This window comes from Epinephelus lanceolatus, chromosome 14 (assembly GCF_041903045.1).
Source record: "Epinephelus lanceolatus isolate andai-2023 chromosome 14, ASM4190304v1, whole genome shotgun sequence".
Lineage (NCBI taxonomy): Eukaryota > Metazoa > Chordata > Actinopteri > Perciformes > Serranidae > Epinephelus > Epinephelus lanceolatus.
This window is the reverse complement of record NC_135747.1, coordinates 34,303,016-34,321,974: the sequence shown is the minus strand read 5'-3', so window position 1 is coordinate 34,321,974 and position 18,959 is coordinate 34,303,016. Positions and strand designations below refer to the sequence as shown.

Here is an 18,959-nt window from a genome sequence, read left to right as displayed (position 1 = left end):
CTCCTCCTGCATGGATAGAGGTAGAATCCACTGACTTGATTTAAGTTTGACTTTGTTTTTACTCTGCTGTGCTAACCAGTGTTTTCTGTGGTAGTGACTAACATTATGGAGCTCAACAAGAAAAGTGTGTTGTGTTGATGATCGTAACACAGTGAATAGATGTGAATCCTTTTTATGTTTATAGTCACATGATGTAAAGTCTGTATGATAGATGCTGTTTCAACAGTAGACCCCAACCTTGAGTTTATCTGCAATTTATGACACAAAGGATCTCTGCTACAGATTTGGGTGATTTACAGTGTTCGACTTGTGAAAAAACCTTCATCTGTATCACTTCCTTTATGGTCATATGTAAAACATGAATTACTTCTGCTAACTAACTATTTAGCTTGAGAGAGTTTCTACGTGAATGACAGTGAACAGTATTTAGTGAGCTCTGCTGAGATCTACTGAACTATGTTACTGTGAACGTCAAAGACTGGGACAGGCTCAGGTAATATATGAAATTTAGAGGCATCCGTCTTAAAGTATGGATCCTGAGTGCAAGAGAAACCTTTAGATCCTAGACAGCTAAGGGCCCTTCACACCAAGAACAGTTATTGTAATGCTAACTAACACTGACGATATGAGCATCCGCACTGCCGTTCTGTGAACACTGGCGCCAAACTCAACTGGAATTGATTTTGGGTGTGTTGTAGCGTTTCTATCATTCATCAAATCACTCTGAATGTGAGCCCAACAATCTTGTTCACCACTGTCGTTAAAGTTGTGGTATGGACTTTGCCACCCACTTGAGTCAGAACAATATATTGTTATCGTTCTTGGTGTGGACGGCCTTAAGACAAACTTATGTAGGGTCTGTGATATCAAGCTCTACATCTTAAAGCCAAGAATTTTAATTCACCTCTTTGCTACCATCTTTGTAATTTAATTAATCCAAATAAAAATAATTTAGGTGAAGCTGAGGTGGGACAACAGAAATGCCAGGATGAATGTTGTCTTTGTATGTTTCTGCAAAGCGCAGATGCGTTGCATTTGCACTGAATGTAGAGGATACATTTAAACTTTACATTTCAACAACACTGTGGTTAATGTGTGGTTAGGTTTAGGAACAAAAACCACTCAGATACAGTTAGGAAAGGATCACATTTTGGCTTGAAATACTTTGGTGGCACAATCCCAGCAGGAAACACCGTGATGAGTGCCTTTTAAAAAAAAAAAAAAGAAAAAAAATCCATAACAGAAAATAATCAGCAAAACAAGTTTATAGTGAATAAAATTGTGTGTAAATAGTGGATGTGTGTGGCAAGACAGACGGGAGTCAAACTGAAAAGGCTATCAAAGAGATGAGTTTTAAGACGGGATGTGAAAGTGGTCAGAGAGTTGATGTTAAAAATGTCCGGTGGGAGGGAGATCCAGAGGCTGAAGGCTCTAGACCCCATGGTGGTCAGGCGGGCTGGTGGGATGGTGGTGTGGATGTACAAGAGTTCGGAGAGGTAACGTATCCACGGTTTGCAGAAACGTACAATGGCAACATTTTCTACTGTCAGCTGGGCTGTATGGGATGGACAAGCACCAGACACCATATCTGACAGTAGGCTGAGACACAGCAACCCTCTTTTAGCTTTAATATATTTATGGAACTTTATTTCATGAACTTTATTTTTTTTTATTACTTAGAATAATTTTAGGGACAAATTGCTTTTTGGAAAAGCTTTGAGACATTTCCAGATATGTGTTTGGGACTTTCTGGAATCACTGGTTTAAAACACCTCTGCACTGTCTTCATCACTCAGCAATGGTATGCCATTTTTCATATTTTCAAGTAAAGGAAAGTAAAGAGGATGAGGAAACAATAATAAAGCTAACCACCCAAAAAAGTCCAAAACCAAAGCTCTCAGGTGAGTATCTGTGTGCAGAGCCGTGACGTTTCTTCAGGACCTGTGATTACCTTCCAGGGCATATAAAAGCCTTCACAGCAGCCAGCATTAAAGGAGTGTTTTTTCTTATTTCCTCTCTTAAATAAAAACATATACTCTTAACATTCTCTTCATCCTTTTCACCTCCCTCTTTCCACCTTTCTTATTTCCTCTAATATTTCTAATCTATCATCCTCTGTCATGAATTTCCTTATTTGCTTTTTCTCCCCTCCCTCCTTCATTTCTCCTCTTTTGCCTCCTCCCTTAAACTTGATTCACGCCTCCATTTTCCCCACTTTTTCCTAATTTCTTCTCCCATTATTCCCATTTTCTTCTCCTCCTTTGTTCCTAATTTCCTCTGTCCCTTGCTTTCCTTTTCAATTGTCCCTTAACCCCGCCCCCCCTTTAAACCCCATGTCTCACTGCCTGCTCTCCTTTCCATCTACTCTTCTCTTCCTCCGTCACTCTCCACCAGGACGTTCACACGTCAGATGAGTCAGACTGTGATGATGACCTTGACCCCAAAACAGGCATGGAGGTACGCACACACTGTACTTATTGTAGTAGTATTATTAATGTAATTATTAGTAGTAGTATTATCACAGTTTAAAGACTTACAACACATTCTGCAGAAAACCAGATCATCTTTGTGAGGACAAGAACTATACATTTTTAATGCTTAAAACAAACGTGCTATTGCATTGTTTTTCAAAGTCTAACTTTAATGATGTGTCGAAAACTGAACTTTGACCTTATCTTCTTTTCAGCTCCTCAACCCAAACTTTATCCAAGAAGGTAAGAAACACATGAGGTCATCTTATCAACTCGTACACTAGCTGTGTGTTCCAATACCAATACTACCACACTATATAGTACACCAGAAAAAGATTTAGTATGTCCCAATACATAGTATGTCAAATGAAGTATGCAAAAAATACCAGGATATTGTTTCTTTGAATTATACTATAGATAGAAACATAGCAGCAATGTCTGAAAGCGTACATTTACATATGGACAAGAGGTTTGTGCTTGTGACAGCACGAGATATAAACATTAATGGCTTCTTCCTCGGCTGAGCTTTAATGTTAGCTAGCTCAGTGGAGCAGTAGATGCACACTTCCTGCTGTGCTGTGGTACGGTTGGCAGATGCAGTTCTAAAATTTAAGTATTAATGGATGTGTTTGTGTGTGCAGTGGCTCCAGAGTTCCTCAACCCTCTGTCAGACGTAGTGTGTGCGTTCGGGGAGACTGTGGTCCTCTGCTGTAAAGTGTGTGGACGACCCAAACCCACCGTCACCCTGAAGGGCCCCGACCAGAACCCAGTGACCAGCAACAGCCGCTTCACCATAGACATCAGGTAACACTCAGTGCACGTGTGCATATGTGCTGCTTTCCTCCCAATTCTCCCACTCTTATTCATCCCACGAATTCTTGTCTCCTCCTCCTTCTTCTTCCTCCTCCTCTTCTCCAGGGATACAGGTGACATCTTGTTGAAGATCTGTAATCTGATGCCTCAGGACACGGGCATCTACACGTGCGTTGCTGTGAATGACCACGGCTCTGCCTCCTCCTCTGCCTCCATTAAAGTGCAAGGTGACACACCTGGAAATCATTTTATTTCACCACAATAAAAACAGCAATCAGCATGAGACAATTAACAAGGTTTAAGAGTACAACAGGATTTTGGTTTTGATTTACACCTTCTGTGACCTTCAGATGCTCGACAGCAAATCCTTCTACACAGAGCAGCTGCTGTGGTTTTAGCTGACTGTTTTTTTTTTTTCATCTCATGCAGGTATCCCAGCAGCCCCTGGGAGACCAGTGGCTCAGGAGGCCAGCAGCACGGCGGTGATGATCCACTGGCCGCCTCCAGCTTCATCCGCTCACTGTGCTATTAGCAGCTACACCGTGGAGTACAGACAGGAAGGTGTGTGTGTGTGTATCTGTATGTGGTGGTGGTGGAGGGGACCGGGTGGATTTTTGCGTTTGAAACATGCAAACAGACTCAACCTTTTCTCCTCTGTCACCCTCAGACTCGTTGCTATGGCAGCAGGTGGCCAGCAGCAGAGAGGAGTGTGTTCAGATCGACACTCTGATCCCTGGAGGTCACTACCAGTTCAGAGTGCGAGCCTCCAACCGCTGGGGCATCGGCCCACCATCAGAGCCCTCGAATATGGTCACACTGCCCAGCAGCAGTACGTCTGCACACACACACACACATGCATTCTTGTACTTCTATCTTTGTAAGGACCTTCAATGACGTAATGCATTCCCTGACCCCTAACCGTAACCTTAACATCACAACTAAATGCCTAACCCTAACCCATAACATAAACCTAATTCTAACCTGAGCCCTAACACCAAGTCTTAACCCTCAGTCAGGCCTTTGAAAAAGTTAGGACCGGCCAAAATGTCCTCACTTTGCAAAGTTGTCCTCACTCTGTTGCTAAAATACGTTGTTTTGGTCCTCACTGTGTAGCATGTACAAGTACACACACACACATACACACACATTTCATAATGTGGACACCAAACCTATTTTCCCACATCTTCAAAGGAATAGTTCAACATTTTTGGAAATTATGCTTTTTCTTTGCTTTTTTCCAAGCATGAATGACAGATAATCTATCTGAATCTCTGTGCATTCAGAACATGATCACGGAGGAGTATTAGGGCCCGGTATGAGGGGGTTTTTTAAATTTATTTTGCATTTTGAAAAATTAAGTCAAAATGGGGAGAATAAAGTTGAAATTTCAGTATTAGTGCCAGCTACAAGAAAAAAAATAAATCAGGAGGAATTTTTTATTTTTTTTTGCATTTCAAGAATAAAGTTGAAATGTGAAATATGAAGTCAGCTCCTCTGTTTCATCGAGCTAGGGTTTCTTGCTAATAAGTTGAAAGCAGAACGACCTGGGAATGGCTCTGTATTTAAAGAGAAATTTTGGTTTATTTCAACCCGTCTCCTATCGTCCTAAATTTGTTTCAAGTGACTAGTGACATAGAAATAATAGTTAGCATGTTAGCTGTTAGCCTAGATACAGCCGTAGCGTCAGACCTAAGTGAACGGGCAACCTTCAAGTGCAAAGTTAGTCCACTAAACAAGCTTTTTCTCCACAAAGACCGCCTCATATCGTTAAGATAAATGTCAGAGAACAAATAGAAAACAACATGTAAACGTGTTGTCTTACCTTACCGGTGTGGTGCCATGTTTGTTTACCATTTAGCTCTGCTTTCCAAAGCGCGGCCAAATATCGCAAGAACAAGCAGCGATCTCATACCATGCCTGAAATCTCGTGAGAACAAGCAGCAACAGCTGGAAGGCAGAACCGGACAGTAGCCTGAAAAGTTCATTCATTTATTTTATGAAAGATTTATAGAATAATGGCTGACTTTTTGCCAGACTTCGACTTTGTGGAGGAGGAATTTGATTTTGCAGAGTTTGATGGCCGCCCTTATTTATTTGAGCCAGAATACACTGACGAAGAGCTTCATTAAATTGAAGAACGGAGGAGGAGAGAGAGAGAGAGAGAGAGAGAGAGAGAGGCGCAATAGGTAGAGGACGAGAGAGGAGGAATGGCTGCTGCAAGGCTGCGTAGCTCTGGAGATTGGTGGTGTACCTGTGAATGCTGTGCCCCAGTGCCCACAGAAGAGGAATGCCTCTGTTGCAAGGAATGGGACCGGTTGCAGCCTTATTTTCAAGGTCTGGATGTGACCGAGGACGAGACACCTCCACCTGGAGTAGTATCCAGCTGGGCTTTATCTAGAGCTCGCAAGATATATTTCGGCCGCGCTTTGGAAGGCAGAGCTAAATGGTAAACAAACATGGCAGCACACCGGTAAGGTAAGACAACACGTTTACATGTCATTTTCTGTATGTTCTCTGACATTTATCGATATGAGGCGGTCTTTGTGGAAAAAAAGCTTGTTTAGTGGAATAACTTTGCACTTGAAGGTTGCCTGTTCACTTACGTTTTAACAGGTCTGATGCTACTATGCGCCCCGGTTGTATCTAGGCTAACGGGTAACATGCTAACTATTATTTTTATGTCACTAGTCACTTGAAACAAATTTAGGACGATAGGAGACAGGTTGAAATAAACCGAAATTTTCCTTTAACAACAGCATTCACAACATGACAACCTAATGTGAACACAAGCAGGATGTCACTAACCGCATGCACAGCTTAACTCATGGTGCATTAACTGTAACCCCATTACAGCTATTGTGAGATGCATAAACATTAATCACTGCGTAATAAGCAACATGTGAGTGATTTAAGACACTTTAAAACACAGTTTCCTTCACTTGTGGCCGTAAAACACATCGTTGCACAGCGTGTGCTGTGCTGTGCAACTCCCCCATTCAGCCCCCAACATGCCACAATATTCTCTCTGCATTACCCTTCGACTGTTCATCCAGCTATTCCTGTTTGCACAAATGTGGCCACCTTTTCCATGTTTTTTGTAGTTTCTCCTTTTGAACAGATGGAATTTTTGGCATAATCTCTAGAAACATAAAAACATGCTACAACAGCTCACAATAAAGCCATGTCCATAGTTTGTTAGCAACCCAGTCGCCCAAATAAATGTTGGCCTTGTACCTTTCTGCAAACCACAAATACGTTGCATTTGTACGTTATCATGTAGCAGAACATCGAAGCTTAAATTTTAAAGTTGTGGTTAATATGTGGTTGTGTTTCAGCACAAAAACCACTTGGTTATGGTAAGGAAAAGATCATGTTTGGGCTTAATATACTTGCTTTTGGTGGCACTGTCCCGGCTGGAAACACAGTGATGTCTTGGTAAAAACCAAGACCAACTGGGCTTTCAAACATACAACGCCAACATTTCTTTTCAGCAGCTGGGCTGTTGTTTGACAAAAGTAAAAGCACTAATTCCTGCGAGTGCTGAAAATGGAAAGTGGGTGATCCTTCGATCTTCTGCTTTTTCTCTGTGCAGACTCTGGGTACGATGGAACAGGGATCCAGTGGAAAGAAAACTTTGAGTCGACCTTCACTGAGATCTCTGAGATCGGAAGGTAAACTGTCGCCAATCACTGACTCTCAAAATAATGTCTTTTACCACTCAAACTTGATTTTCAGCCCAGGTGTTGGTAGTTTTTTAAATTCAGCCTCTCTTGTGTTTGTTGCTCTCTCCTCTCTAAAGGGGACGATTCTCAGTGGTGAGAAAATGTCTCAACAAGTCTACAAAGAAAGAGGTAGGACATCACCTACCATCCCAGACTGACGTGTTGTATTGTGATGTCTTTAATTTCAGTCTGCTGATAAATATCACTTTTATTTAATCCAGGTTGCAGTTAAGTTTGTGAGTAAGAAGATGCAGAAGAAGGAGCAGGTGGCTCACGAGGCGGACGTCCTCCGACATGTACAGCATCATCAGCTGGTGGCGTTGTTGGACACATATGAGTCTCCCACCTCTCTGATGCTGATCCTGGAGCTGTAAGTCTGACTGAATACTGCTACACATTTCATTCAACACTCAAGCTGTAGCTCGTCAAGGTTCAACAGTTTGATATTAGACATTATATTTAGCATAGCCGCATAACTTAATGAAACATGCCAGCAGGTTAAAATGGTCAAAACTGGACAACATGCCAGTCAGACTCAATAAATCATATCATCTCATATGTCAACATTTTAAAACACCTGGGTTTCCTGTCTATATTCAAACACAAGATTAGAGTTTTCGAATGGACATTACATGCATTAACATGTCTTTTGTGTCTCAGGTGTTTGTTAACTAGCCATGGGCAAATCCAAATGCCAGGTTAAATTTTGGCAATGTACATTTCTGCAAACCACGGGTTTATGACATTGCCACTGTTCTGGCTGGGGAAAAAAAGCGACAGGTTGCTAAGAAAATATCCAATAGCCTGTGTCAGCGTGGGTTTCCTCCAGGTGCTCCAGCTTCCTCCCACAGTCCAAAGACATGCAGGTTAATTGGTGACTCTAAATTGTCCGTAGGTGTGAATGTGAGTGTGAATGGTTGTCTGTCTCTATGTGTCAGCCCTGTGATAGTCTGGTGACCTGTCCAGGGTGAACCCTGCCTCTCACCCAATACCAGATGTTCAGATGAACAAATGAATGAATGAATGGTCTTTAACACTGGTCTGCAGTAGTCCTACGGTTGGCGGCTGTTTTGCCCAGGTGATCATCCACCATCCCCTCCACCTCCAGATGACAAAGTCCGCTCTTATACATGTTATCAGAATTCTATCACATCATTCTATCACAAACTTTGATATGATAAGTCGGAAACCTGCAAATGTAACGTATCCATGGTTTGCATAAATCTTCTGGGGGCTGGGCTGTCAGGGTCCTACCTAACATTAGCCTTTCGCAACTGACATTATGTTAGCTACTATGATAGAGGGCTGATCATATATAATACAGTTAGCAGGATGGGAAGTTGACATTATCTAAATGTTACTTTATGTATGCGTGTGTGTTTGTCAGGCTGGAAGACGGTCGTTTGCTCGATTACCTCGTCGCCCACGATGAGCTGATGGAGGAGAAGGTGGCGTTCTTCATTAGAGAGACGCTGGAGGCTGTGCAGCACCTTCACACCTGCCGAGTGGCACACCTGGATCTGAAGGTGAGAACCATGTGCATGCGTGTGTGTGTGTGCTACATGAATAAAGACTAACTCCACCTATCACTGGACTGAGTTTTATTTTTCATAATTAATTATGTGCATTTGTGATTTGAAAATATGTTATCTGATGTGGCTGACAGTTACATGTGTACATGACTGCTCTTTGTGCGGCATGATTATTTGCCAAGTGTTCCATAATTAAGGATTTTATCAAGAATATTTGAAATTTGGGAAACTCAGTTTCACCTGTATGCTGTGCCCAGGAATGTCTTGAACACAGCAGAATAAGAGGGACATAAGAAAAAACAGACAGAAGGCAGAGTCTCTGCAGCAAGAATACAACGCTACACACGTCTACTGGGTCAAAAGTGATAATTGAAAGGGATAAGAAAATCCCACATAGTATACCTTTAACGCAAAATCATACTCTCCATGTGTTTCCCTCTCCTGCAGCCTGAGAACATCATGGTGGACCTCCATTCTCCCACCCCAGGCATTAAGCTCATCGACCTCGGCGATGCCGTCCAGCTGTCAGCCCACCGCCGGTACGTCCACCTCTTACTTGGAAACCCAGAGTTCGCTGCACCTGAGCTCATCCGTGGCACGCCGGTCTCTGTCGCGACAGATGTGTGGAGCGTCGGCGTGCTGGCTTACGTGATGCTCAGCGGCGTCTCCCCGTTTCTGGATGAATCACCCGAAGAAACCTGCGTCAACATCTGCCGCCTGGACTTCTGCTTCCCGGATGAGTACTTCAGCGATGTGAGCCAGGCGGCGAGGGACTTTGTGTCCTCGGTGCTGCAGCAGGATCCCAGGAAGAGGCCGAGCGCTACTTCCTGTCTGCAGCACCCGTGGGTGGGCCGCGGGGGTGCACATGGCGGGGAGTACTCCAAGACGCCCCTGGACACAACGCGGTTGGCGACGTTCATTGACCGAAGGAGACAGCTGCATGACGTTCGGCCCATCACTAATATCAAAGGGCTGGTGAGCAGCAGCATGGGCAACACACTGTGACGGAGAGGAGGTCTGAGTGCGACTCCACCTGTGACCACCAAGGCGTCCACCAGGGCACACACCTGGGCACCCACAATAACATCACAATATAATTTAAGCATTTAATTATCTTTAGTATTTATTAATGTGTGAGTGGGAGAGGTGCCTGAATCCTTCCTGTGGTGTCAGATTTACTTCTTGCTGTAGGACCACCCTGTCACCACTTGACCAAACTTCGAAGCAGAAAAAATATTTGAAATTTATGGCTGTACGATATTTAATTACCGACTAACACTTCATCTGATCTTTGTTCACCTAGTATCAACCATTACATATGAAGCGGGTCCCATAAACTGCCTAAAACACCCCATAAGAACCCAAAGAAATTACCTCAAAGCTGAGAAAACGAGCATTTAGAAAACACACTGTGAGCAGGCGTAATGACAACATGTTAGTTTATATTTGTAATGTTTATTTTTCCAGGGACAAATAATATATCAGTGGTGCGAGCCCGTCATGTTAGGAGCTAATCTTATCTGCAGACGGCTGTTGGTGCTGTTGCTCAGAAGCACTGAGTCCTGCAGGGACCGGCCGGCAGAGTCAGACTCACTGAGAAGCATTTTAACACCCGTGCTCAGCTAACATGCTTCTGCTAACATAACTTAATATATTTAAATGTGAGATCCACAGTGATATTTTGCCTGACCAGTGAGTGACATCAAGGTTGGTCAGTAGCAAAAATGGTAACACACTGTGACATAACTGCTAACAATGTATTTGTAGTCATCAGGTCTGATTGAATTAGTGTCACAAGGAGCTTTCATGGAGGATTTAAAGAGACAGTTCATTCCTAAAAAATATATATATATATATATATATATATATATATATATATATATATATATATATATATATATATATATGTATATATATATTTCCTCTCACCTATAGTGCTATTTATCAGTCTAAGTTGTTCTGGTTGTTCCGGCAGTTACCGAGTGTTGGAGATATCAACCTTCTCTCCAGTATAATAGAACTAGATGATACACACTGAACAGTTTCATGTAGGAACTATTTTCTCTCTACCGAACTACACCTGCCAACCGAATCTCTACGCAGAGGGAAGCGTGCATCTACTCATGGACGAACATTATTGGTATCCTCCTCGGCTGCGCTGTAACGTTAGCTAGCTCAGTGGGCCTAGGTGAGCTAGCAGTATCAAACAAAGATGCATGCTTTCTTTTGCACGGTGATACAGTTGGAAAAATCAAGGCCAGTTTATGTGGCGCATTTCAGCAACAAGGAGTCAGAGTGCTTTACATAAAACATCAAGATGAAGTGCGAAAGAAACACATTAAAACAAGCTGACATATCAAACAAGCTAACATAGAATAAGACAGGCATAAAATACAAGAATAATTGTTACAGTGCAGTGTAAGAACCCAGTGATGGCAGTGTCGGCAGCCACAATCAGGCCAGCTGATTTGGCCCAACTCTGGGCGTCATTCATACCAAGTCTCAGCCAAGTCGGGCAACTGGATGCAGCCCAGCTAATTTCATCTGGCATGCCAAGTTTGGGCAGATGCCGGGCCAAGTAATTTCTAATAACAGCCCAGGGATGGCAGTGTCGGCAGCTGGAATCTGGCCAGCTGATTTTGCCCGATTCTGGGGCGTCATTCTTGCCAAATCTCAGCTGAGTCAGGCAACCGGACCCAGCTGGACTAATTTCATCCTTCTGGGCCAGGTCATTTTGTCTACTTGGGAAATGACAAAATAAAGCTTGAATAAAAAGCAGCAGCAAACAGAAAAGTTGAGAGTTGTAGCAGACCTGCAGGTTTCACGAAAGTTCTGGATATATGGTGCATAAAAACTAAATGCTGCATCTCTGTTTTTAGTTTTGACTCTGGGGACACAAAGCAGACCTGTCCATGAAGACCTGAGAGGTCTGGATGGTTCATGATCAGAGATCATAGTGTATTTTGGCCCAAACCATTCAGTGCTTTATAAACATACAGTAGTATTCTTTGGCAGTCATTAAGCCGGTGTAAAGGCCTCAGAACTAGAGTGATGTGATCACTTTCTTGGTCTTAGTGAGGACTTGAATAGCAGCATTCTGAATCGGTTTTAACTGTCTAATTAATTTTATCGTGTAGTTGGTGAGGCAGGTGTAGTTCGGTAGACAGAAAATAGTTCCTACACGAAACAGCTCACAACAAGGTATGTGGATTATCTTGAGTAACCAGGTCATGATTTCTGGAGAGAGACACTGATGATGACTTTTTCAAATTTGTTTTTTGGCGCTTTGACCACAATAAGCTGAATGACATCTAGTTCAACCATACTGGAGAGAAGGCAGACATCTCCATGGCTGATATCTCCAACACTCTGCAACTCACACCAAAACAATCTAGACTGAAAAATAGCACTACAGGTGAGAGGAAAAATATGAATTTTGGATTTTGGGGTGTACTGACCCTTTCAAAGGGAATCTGATAGATGTATTGGAGGAGTTAGAAAACGTGCAGCTTTTTAATGTTAATGTTATCCTGGGTCAATGTCTCGCTCAATAACATTCTAACAGGATTTCTAGAATTTGGGGACTGAACCTGAAACTGTAGCTGTGTAATACATAAAGCGGCTCCAGTAACAAAGAAGGCTTTCAAGTAGTGATGGGGGTGTTTCAGCACACCCATCAAAAAAACTTAATAAATTAAATTTGGGTGTGAAAATCAGACTCTGAAGTTGATGGCATGAATGTAGAATATAAATAAGGTGATGATAGCTGAGGAGAGGAGAGTAAATCAGTCCACATCCACACTAACTGAAAATATAAATTCTTCTCGCTTGTTCAATCCTCTCCAGTAATAATCAGTTTAAACAAGGTGTGTCCTAAACGGCAGAGAGCAAAAAACTCAGCTTAAAAAGTGATATTTAATCTTTTTGTCCATTTGCTATGAAGCTTAACAGGCCACCTATGTCCTACCGAAGATTTCTAAATAACGCCCTGTAGCTGCGACTAAAATCACCCACATGGATCGCTTCCTGGACTGGATGCAACAGCACTGAATCTCACTCTGATGAACCTTTTAATTTATTAAATGTTTATTTATTTCTGGACTGATGTTTTGAGAGTGAAATTATTTTGCAGTAGTGACCCGGAGCCGTCTGGAGCCGACATTTAGAGACGACTAAATCAAACTGAAGTCACTGAACAGCTGCTGGACTGTGCAGCAGCAGCGGCTGCAGAGTTTACGTTGTGAATAGTGTCGTCGTGAACCGCTTGAGTTTACATGGAATCACTGACTCATCTGTACTGGACAATGAACTCGGTTAAAAAGGGTGGACGTAGGTGAAGGTGGAAAAAAATCACCTTGTAGAGCAAACAGAGGACGACTGGACCTTACACAGGGACACAGAAGGCACCACGGAGAGCAAAACCCTCTCTATAGGATAATCTGTTCGTATCACTGTTTACAAATACTTTGTCCAAAAAAAATGCTTAAGTAGTTTACAGAAAAGAGTAGAATAATCAGGGAAATCCTGCATGTAAATTCACCAGGGATGGTTTAGAAATCAGGTTAGAAATCTGTGACATTTGGTGTTAAAGGCTGGAGATGAGCTCCACCCTGAAACTGTTCTGTTTGTACATTTGTCTAGAGCCGCCGTGGCGAGAAACCGACCATCGTGTGTGGTTCCCATTCTCATTTGTCTTGTAAAATAGTTCATGTTCATGCGGCTGAGTCACTCTCAGATTTAGACAGAAGAGTCCATTTCCTGTCTTGTTTCTACTGATGAATGTAAAAAATGTAGAATGTGTTTCTGCCATCACAAGTGCTGTCCTCTGCTATCACCAAATGCTTTCACAACGCTTTCCCCACTCTCGCCATTTTGCATCCCCAACTCCCCCGCAAGCATTTAGTGTTTCTGCGATAGTAAGCATTTATTTTTAAGTAGCCAGGGATGCAGAATGGTGCAAATGTAAAGCAAGCCACCGTTCTATAGAAGCAGCTTTCACCATTTGATGACTAGTACAACAACATCCATGAAAATCTGCCAGTGTGATAGTTTGTGTTGATCAGTGCAGCTGTAACGAGATCTATTCAGGTACCAGTGAAGCAGCAGTTCGGCTGTTTCATCTCAGTTTCATCTTCTCAGCAGCGACTCTGGATCAGTGACGTTGGAAACACAAGATTTCTCTTTCCTGAAGGGTCTGAGATACAGTTATCTCATCATCCAGCATGGCGGCACACTCTGTAAACAACACACAACATTACGTTTAACCTTTATTCATCTCCTCCTAACACACAGAACAGCTTTGTGTTCAATGGTTAAAAATATAAGAAGTACCTAAAGTTAACTACTAACTGTATCAACTAACTAGCTGATGTTAAACGCTGTTGACAACATTAGTGCTGAAACAATCAGCCCGTTCAGTAAAAAAATATTGATAGCATAATCCATATTAGTTGCAGGGCAGCAGAATAACAAAAAAAGATCATCTCAGTCTTTGACAGGAGGCTCAAACTGTTCAATATTAGATAAGAAAAATAAAACTTTGACTACATACAGACATTATGTAATTTAACCATGAAAATGTTCAATAATCCATTTAGTTATAAAACTGGCTCTTCCCTGTGTCCTGATTGATGGTTAATGATGATAAAAAAGTGGCTTTATGAGTCTGTTTATACCTGGTATTAACATGCATTGTGGTGATCTGAACACAAGAGGGCAGTCAAGACACATCACACTTCTCCAGCTGACCACTTGTGTTCAGATTTCTTTACTGCCTACATCACTTACGCTAGAAGATCACACAGTTAATATGTCCACACTCTCGCTAGGCGCTTGCTAGCATGCTTGCTAGTTATGTTAGGTGGGTACAGATCGAGAGCAGAAATTTCCTCCCACAGGGCAGAATGATAGACAGTCACGTAATACTTTGTTCAGGTCATCATGAATCGAGTGTGCCAGGACTGACGTCAAAACCCGGAAGTTTAGCATCGCGCTGGTTCCCGGAAGAGAAAGTGAATGTGATTTTTGCATTGCGTTTTGGATTATGTCAGAAAATAAGCTCTGTGGCTAACACAAGTTTATGATACTTACAGGTTTTGTTCAGCGAGATAATCTTCAAATATGAACACCTTTCATACTGCATTTGAAGCTTAAATGCAATCGCCAGAAGTAAAAAGAAAAAACGTTAGGCTTTAGCGGACTACATGACTACTCCACGGTCGCATGACTCTTTACATCACCGCCACTAAGCTTTCAACTGATTTCGGCCGCTTCATTTTAAAAACATTGTTTAATGGGGAAATCAGACTGTTTAAGCTAAATAAGAAGCTGTAATGGCGGACTGCCAGCACTCTCGCCTGTTCGGGGGTGATGACATTTAATGTCCCCGACAGGGTTTGTAGTTGTATTGAGCAACTTGTTATCAACCGCCTTTTTTACGACACGTAAAAGCTTCAGAATTCACAAGTAGGGTATTTACTGACGTGTTTTATGTCGTAGAACAAAACCTGAAACTCGCTTAAGCTTTTGTTAACCACAGACCTTATTTGAGGCATTTTACCAAAATCCCATTCAAAAAACGTATTGACTTTTAGACAAGAGAACCGGAAGTGCTAAAAGCGCTAACGGAGTTCCGGGTTTACTGGCACACTCTATTAGGCAGGTTATAGGAGCGTTAGCACACAATCACCAAAACAACTACCACGTCCTGTATGTGTGACACAGTCTTTGTTCAGGACGCGTCAGGACTCATTAGCATCTACATCAGTGTTTCTCAGATGGTGTGCCGTGATGATGCCAATCCAGGTATGCCATGGGATTTTGTGATGACCTCACATTCAACTGGGTCTATACAAAACATGAAGGAATTTTTAATCGTCTGTATCAGTATGTTGTGTGCACCCATTTCCCAAATAAAGAGGCAGCTGAATATTGTAATTTAATTTAACTTAATTTAAAAAACCTTCACAGGGAACCTGTGTGTCGCATGTTGGAATTATAAGTGTGTGACACATCAGAAGCTCTGATTGGCAGCCAGTGTGAGGGATGATAACATTTAAAAGCAGACAGCTGTGAGTGGGACGATGGATCGATTTATTGTACGGAGCAAATTGCAACAAAGCACCAGCGAAGACGACCCACCCCCGAACAAAAAAGAGAGGAAAAAACTGTCAGTGGACAGTATCAGGAAAACTACCTGTCTTATTTTTTCTTATTTTATTGTCTTATGTCATGATAAGAGTGATTACACATGTTATAGAAGCTGTAGTGCACAGATATAAATACAGGTGTGCCTTGAGATTTTGGCCCTTCCGTGTTCCTTGGGCACAAAAAGTTTGAAAACCACTGACCACCTTAGCATATGGTTGTCTAGGTGGTCATTTACTCTTGTGTTTAGCGCTGTCCACTTGTGATCTGATCACCAAAGACGCATGTTAATACCAGGTGTAAACAGGGCCTGTCATGTCATGCACCACTGAGCAACTTTCATAGGAATGACTGGGGTCAGGCCTCGCAATGCTGCATCCATTTCTCTTTATACATCCATGGTGCAGATCTGTGGAGCCAACATGGCTGCCACAGAAAAACTGAACTCTCCCCGTCTTCAGTTTTTGCCAGAATAAATGTTGGCATTGTACATTTCTGCAAACCAATGACACGTTCTGGTATGTAGAGGATATGCTGAAACTTTATTTCAGTGACACTGTGGTTTACATGATTAGGTTACCACACAAAAACACAGCAATGACTGTGGCAGTTTGATGGTTTGTTGTTCTTGAACAGGGGTCTGCAGCTTGGCAAGTGTGTCACCCAGGTGTTGTGCCATCTGCCATTGCCTCCACCTCTTGATGACAGTCAGCTCATGTACTACGTCACTTCCAAAACATTGATATGATACGTATAAAAACGTACAAATGTAACATATTTGTGGTTTGCAGAAACAAACAATGCCAACATGTTCTTCTGGCAACTGGTCAAGCTTTTACTGTGAGATAAAACAACTGTGTTCATCAAAAAATTGAAGGTAATCCTGAATTAAATAAGCAAATGCACATTAATGAAGATGAAAATCAGACTCAAAGCAGACTTCAGCTGCAGTTTGAGCTCCCTAACAGGCTCCAGGTCTCTGCTGTTTTATCTTGTAAAGAGTCCGAGCCTTTCATTTACTGTTTGTTTACATTTCAACTTAACCGGTTGAGTCTGCGCTCTTGTGTTTTAGCCTCACACTCAGGGTCTTCATGAGGTGTCAAATATAACCCAGCCTTCAAAACGCATTATATTTCAGCACCTCCCCAGAATCTCAAAGCTTTACTGAGGTCTGTGTTTGCGTCTTGTTAAAATTGTTTATAGTTTCCTGTAAAGACGACCAGTCATCTTTTTTTAATTCCTTTTCTGCCCATCTCAATTTAAACTGGCAATGGAAATATAAAAATCAATAAGGCAGTCGTAGTGTACAGTGTGTAAAGTCATTTTGTCTCACGCCAGTACAGCTTCACTCTCTGACTGACCCTACACAGCAGCAGCAGCAGCAGCAGCAGCAGCAGCGGAGGATTAACTCTCTGAGGAACGCAGCTCATCAGTTGGTTCTCTAAGTGTCTCCTGTCAATGAGTCAAATTTTAGTGACGATTCAGTGAAACAGAACAAGACCTTTTACTCACACTTTGTCTTTTAGGTTGCAGAATGTTTAGAAGTAAAAACATCTGTAGTCTACGATGTAGAGGAATAATCAAAAGGTCTTTCAGTCAGCTTCTGGGCTTTTGATAAGGATGTCAGACTGAAACTTGCACCTTTTTTTCACATGTACATAAAAACATCTGATCACCACAAATAGTTTAGCAGTCATAATTAAGTCAAAGTAAAAAAGTATTAGCAACAATATGTATCTTAAGTACCAAGAGAATGGCCAATTCTGCATATTATGTTCTTGGATTATAATAACTGATGCATTCATGTGTTCATCTCTGAGCCTGTTTACACCTGGTACTAACATCTGTTTTGTGGACAGCTGAGACACATCACCGTTCACACCAGTGTCTGTCATCTGTCTCCAGGTCCCTAGGTTCAGGGGCAAGTTTAATCTAAAAACAGTGTGCACTAGTTTCGCTACATTTTCCAAGGTGAACAACATGTTTCCTCTAAACCATGTAAAACTGGCTTTGAGTTAAAGTTTCTCTTGTTTGGTGGGTGTGTCAGAGGTAACATGTGTCCAAACCAAATTCTGGTATGCAAAATTTTTGTTACTATTTAAGACTTGCTTTGGCAATGTAAATGTATATTTTCCACGCAAAAAAGGCCCCTGAAGATGAGTTTACTTATCACCTTGGGTTCGTCCTTCACCTTCTCAAAATGATCCCACACTTTGGATTTCCTGCCCGACATGTTATTAACTAGCCTGTGGAATAACTGCAGGTACCAGCCCTGGAAATTAACCTGACTCCTGTCTGACTGCTGAGCGTGGACACTTCCTGTGTCTGTCCTTTCAAATTAAATTCACACATGGTCCAGTTATATAGGTTTTGATTTATTTTGACAAGGTGCAGCTCCTAATAGAGTTTCACTTGTTTTGTTTTTCTGCCACTAAGCGACCAATAAAATCTTGCTGACCAATGACCTTTCTGGTCGACTAGCGTTTGGTTGAGTATCGGGGCAGCCCCAAGCAACACTTCTTCCAACTAGTCGTAAAATGGGTAAGTTATCTATCTTTAGTACGCTGTCACCAAAACAAACACCACACTCTACACTGATAACAGATTTTCCTGTCACGTACTTCTTGGGGTCGCATCAGGACATAGTCTGTGTTTGTCGGACCATCTACCGTCACTCCCGCCCACCCCAGTCAGACTTGTGCCACCTTAACTGTCACCCTTGTCCAACCGTTTTCCCCCCTGACACAGCAACTGGCTGTGTATCATGCATAACGTTAAAGGATCCCTTTTCTCGTTGGTTTCTGACCTGCAAGAGTGCCCAAGTGCCGGATTTCGACGACTTTGGCTCTCAAATGTGACCTAGACCCCCTCATGGTCATTTACATTTATATTAAGCAGTGTCCACTGGTGATTGGTGACTCGAGACACAGGTCAATACCAGGTATAAACAGGTTGTCTTAAATGTTGCAGCTGAGAGAGATGGAGTTACTTTACCTTATACACTGCTGAGAGCTTTTGAATTTCCCCTAATTATTGATTAAGTCTTATTTGATCTACAAAGCAACAGGTAACGTAAGTTATCAAATAAAAAGTACAATATTTGCCTCTAACTGAAGTAAAAGTACCAGAAAACACTTGACGATGACAGAACTTTGTGTGCACAGCTGATGTGTCACTGCTGTACTGTTGAACCCTCTTTCTGTCGTAGACTCTCAGATCTTCTTCTCCACAGAGTTAAACTTCAGGCCGACTGTCCCGGTGTCCGTTCAATCCCA

The 18,959-nt window shown here is 42.2% G+C and overlaps 1 protein-coding gene across 4 annotated transcripts in view; it reads left to right on the top strand.

Annotated features, from left to right (window-relative positions):
- kalrna (kalirin RhoGEF kinase a) overlaps positions 1–9,968 on the top strand; it is a 219,025-nt gene extending 209,057 nt beyond the window's left edge. For all 4 annotated transcript variants that reach the window (XM_033613134.2, XM_033613126.2, XM_033613142.2 and 1 more), the window contains 11 exons: positions 2,395–2,457; positions 2,687–2,714; positions 3,113–3,275; positions 3,390–3,511; positions 3,714–3,845; positions 3,952–4,113; positions 6,877–6,955; positions 7,084–7,135; positions 7,228–7,376; positions 8,394–8,532; positions 8,986–9,968. In XM_033613134.2, coding sequence (XP_033469025.2) covers positions 2,395–2,457; positions 2,687–2,714; positions 3,113–3,275; positions 3,390–3,511; positions 3,714–3,845; positions 3,952–4,113; positions 6,877–6,955; positions 7,084–7,135; positions 7,228–7,376; positions 8,394–8,532; positions 8,986–9,543 — 1,647 coding nt within the window. In that variant the 3' untranslated portion in view covers positions 9,544–9,968. The remainder of the gene's footprint in view (positions 1–2,394; positions 2,458–2,686; positions 2,715–3,112; positions 3,276–3,389; positions 3,512–3,713; positions 3,846–3,951; positions 4,114–6,876; positions 6,956–7,083; positions 7,136–7,227; positions 7,377–8,393; positions 8,533–8,985) is intronic.
- Positions 9,969–18,959: the final 8,991 nt, after the last annotated feature.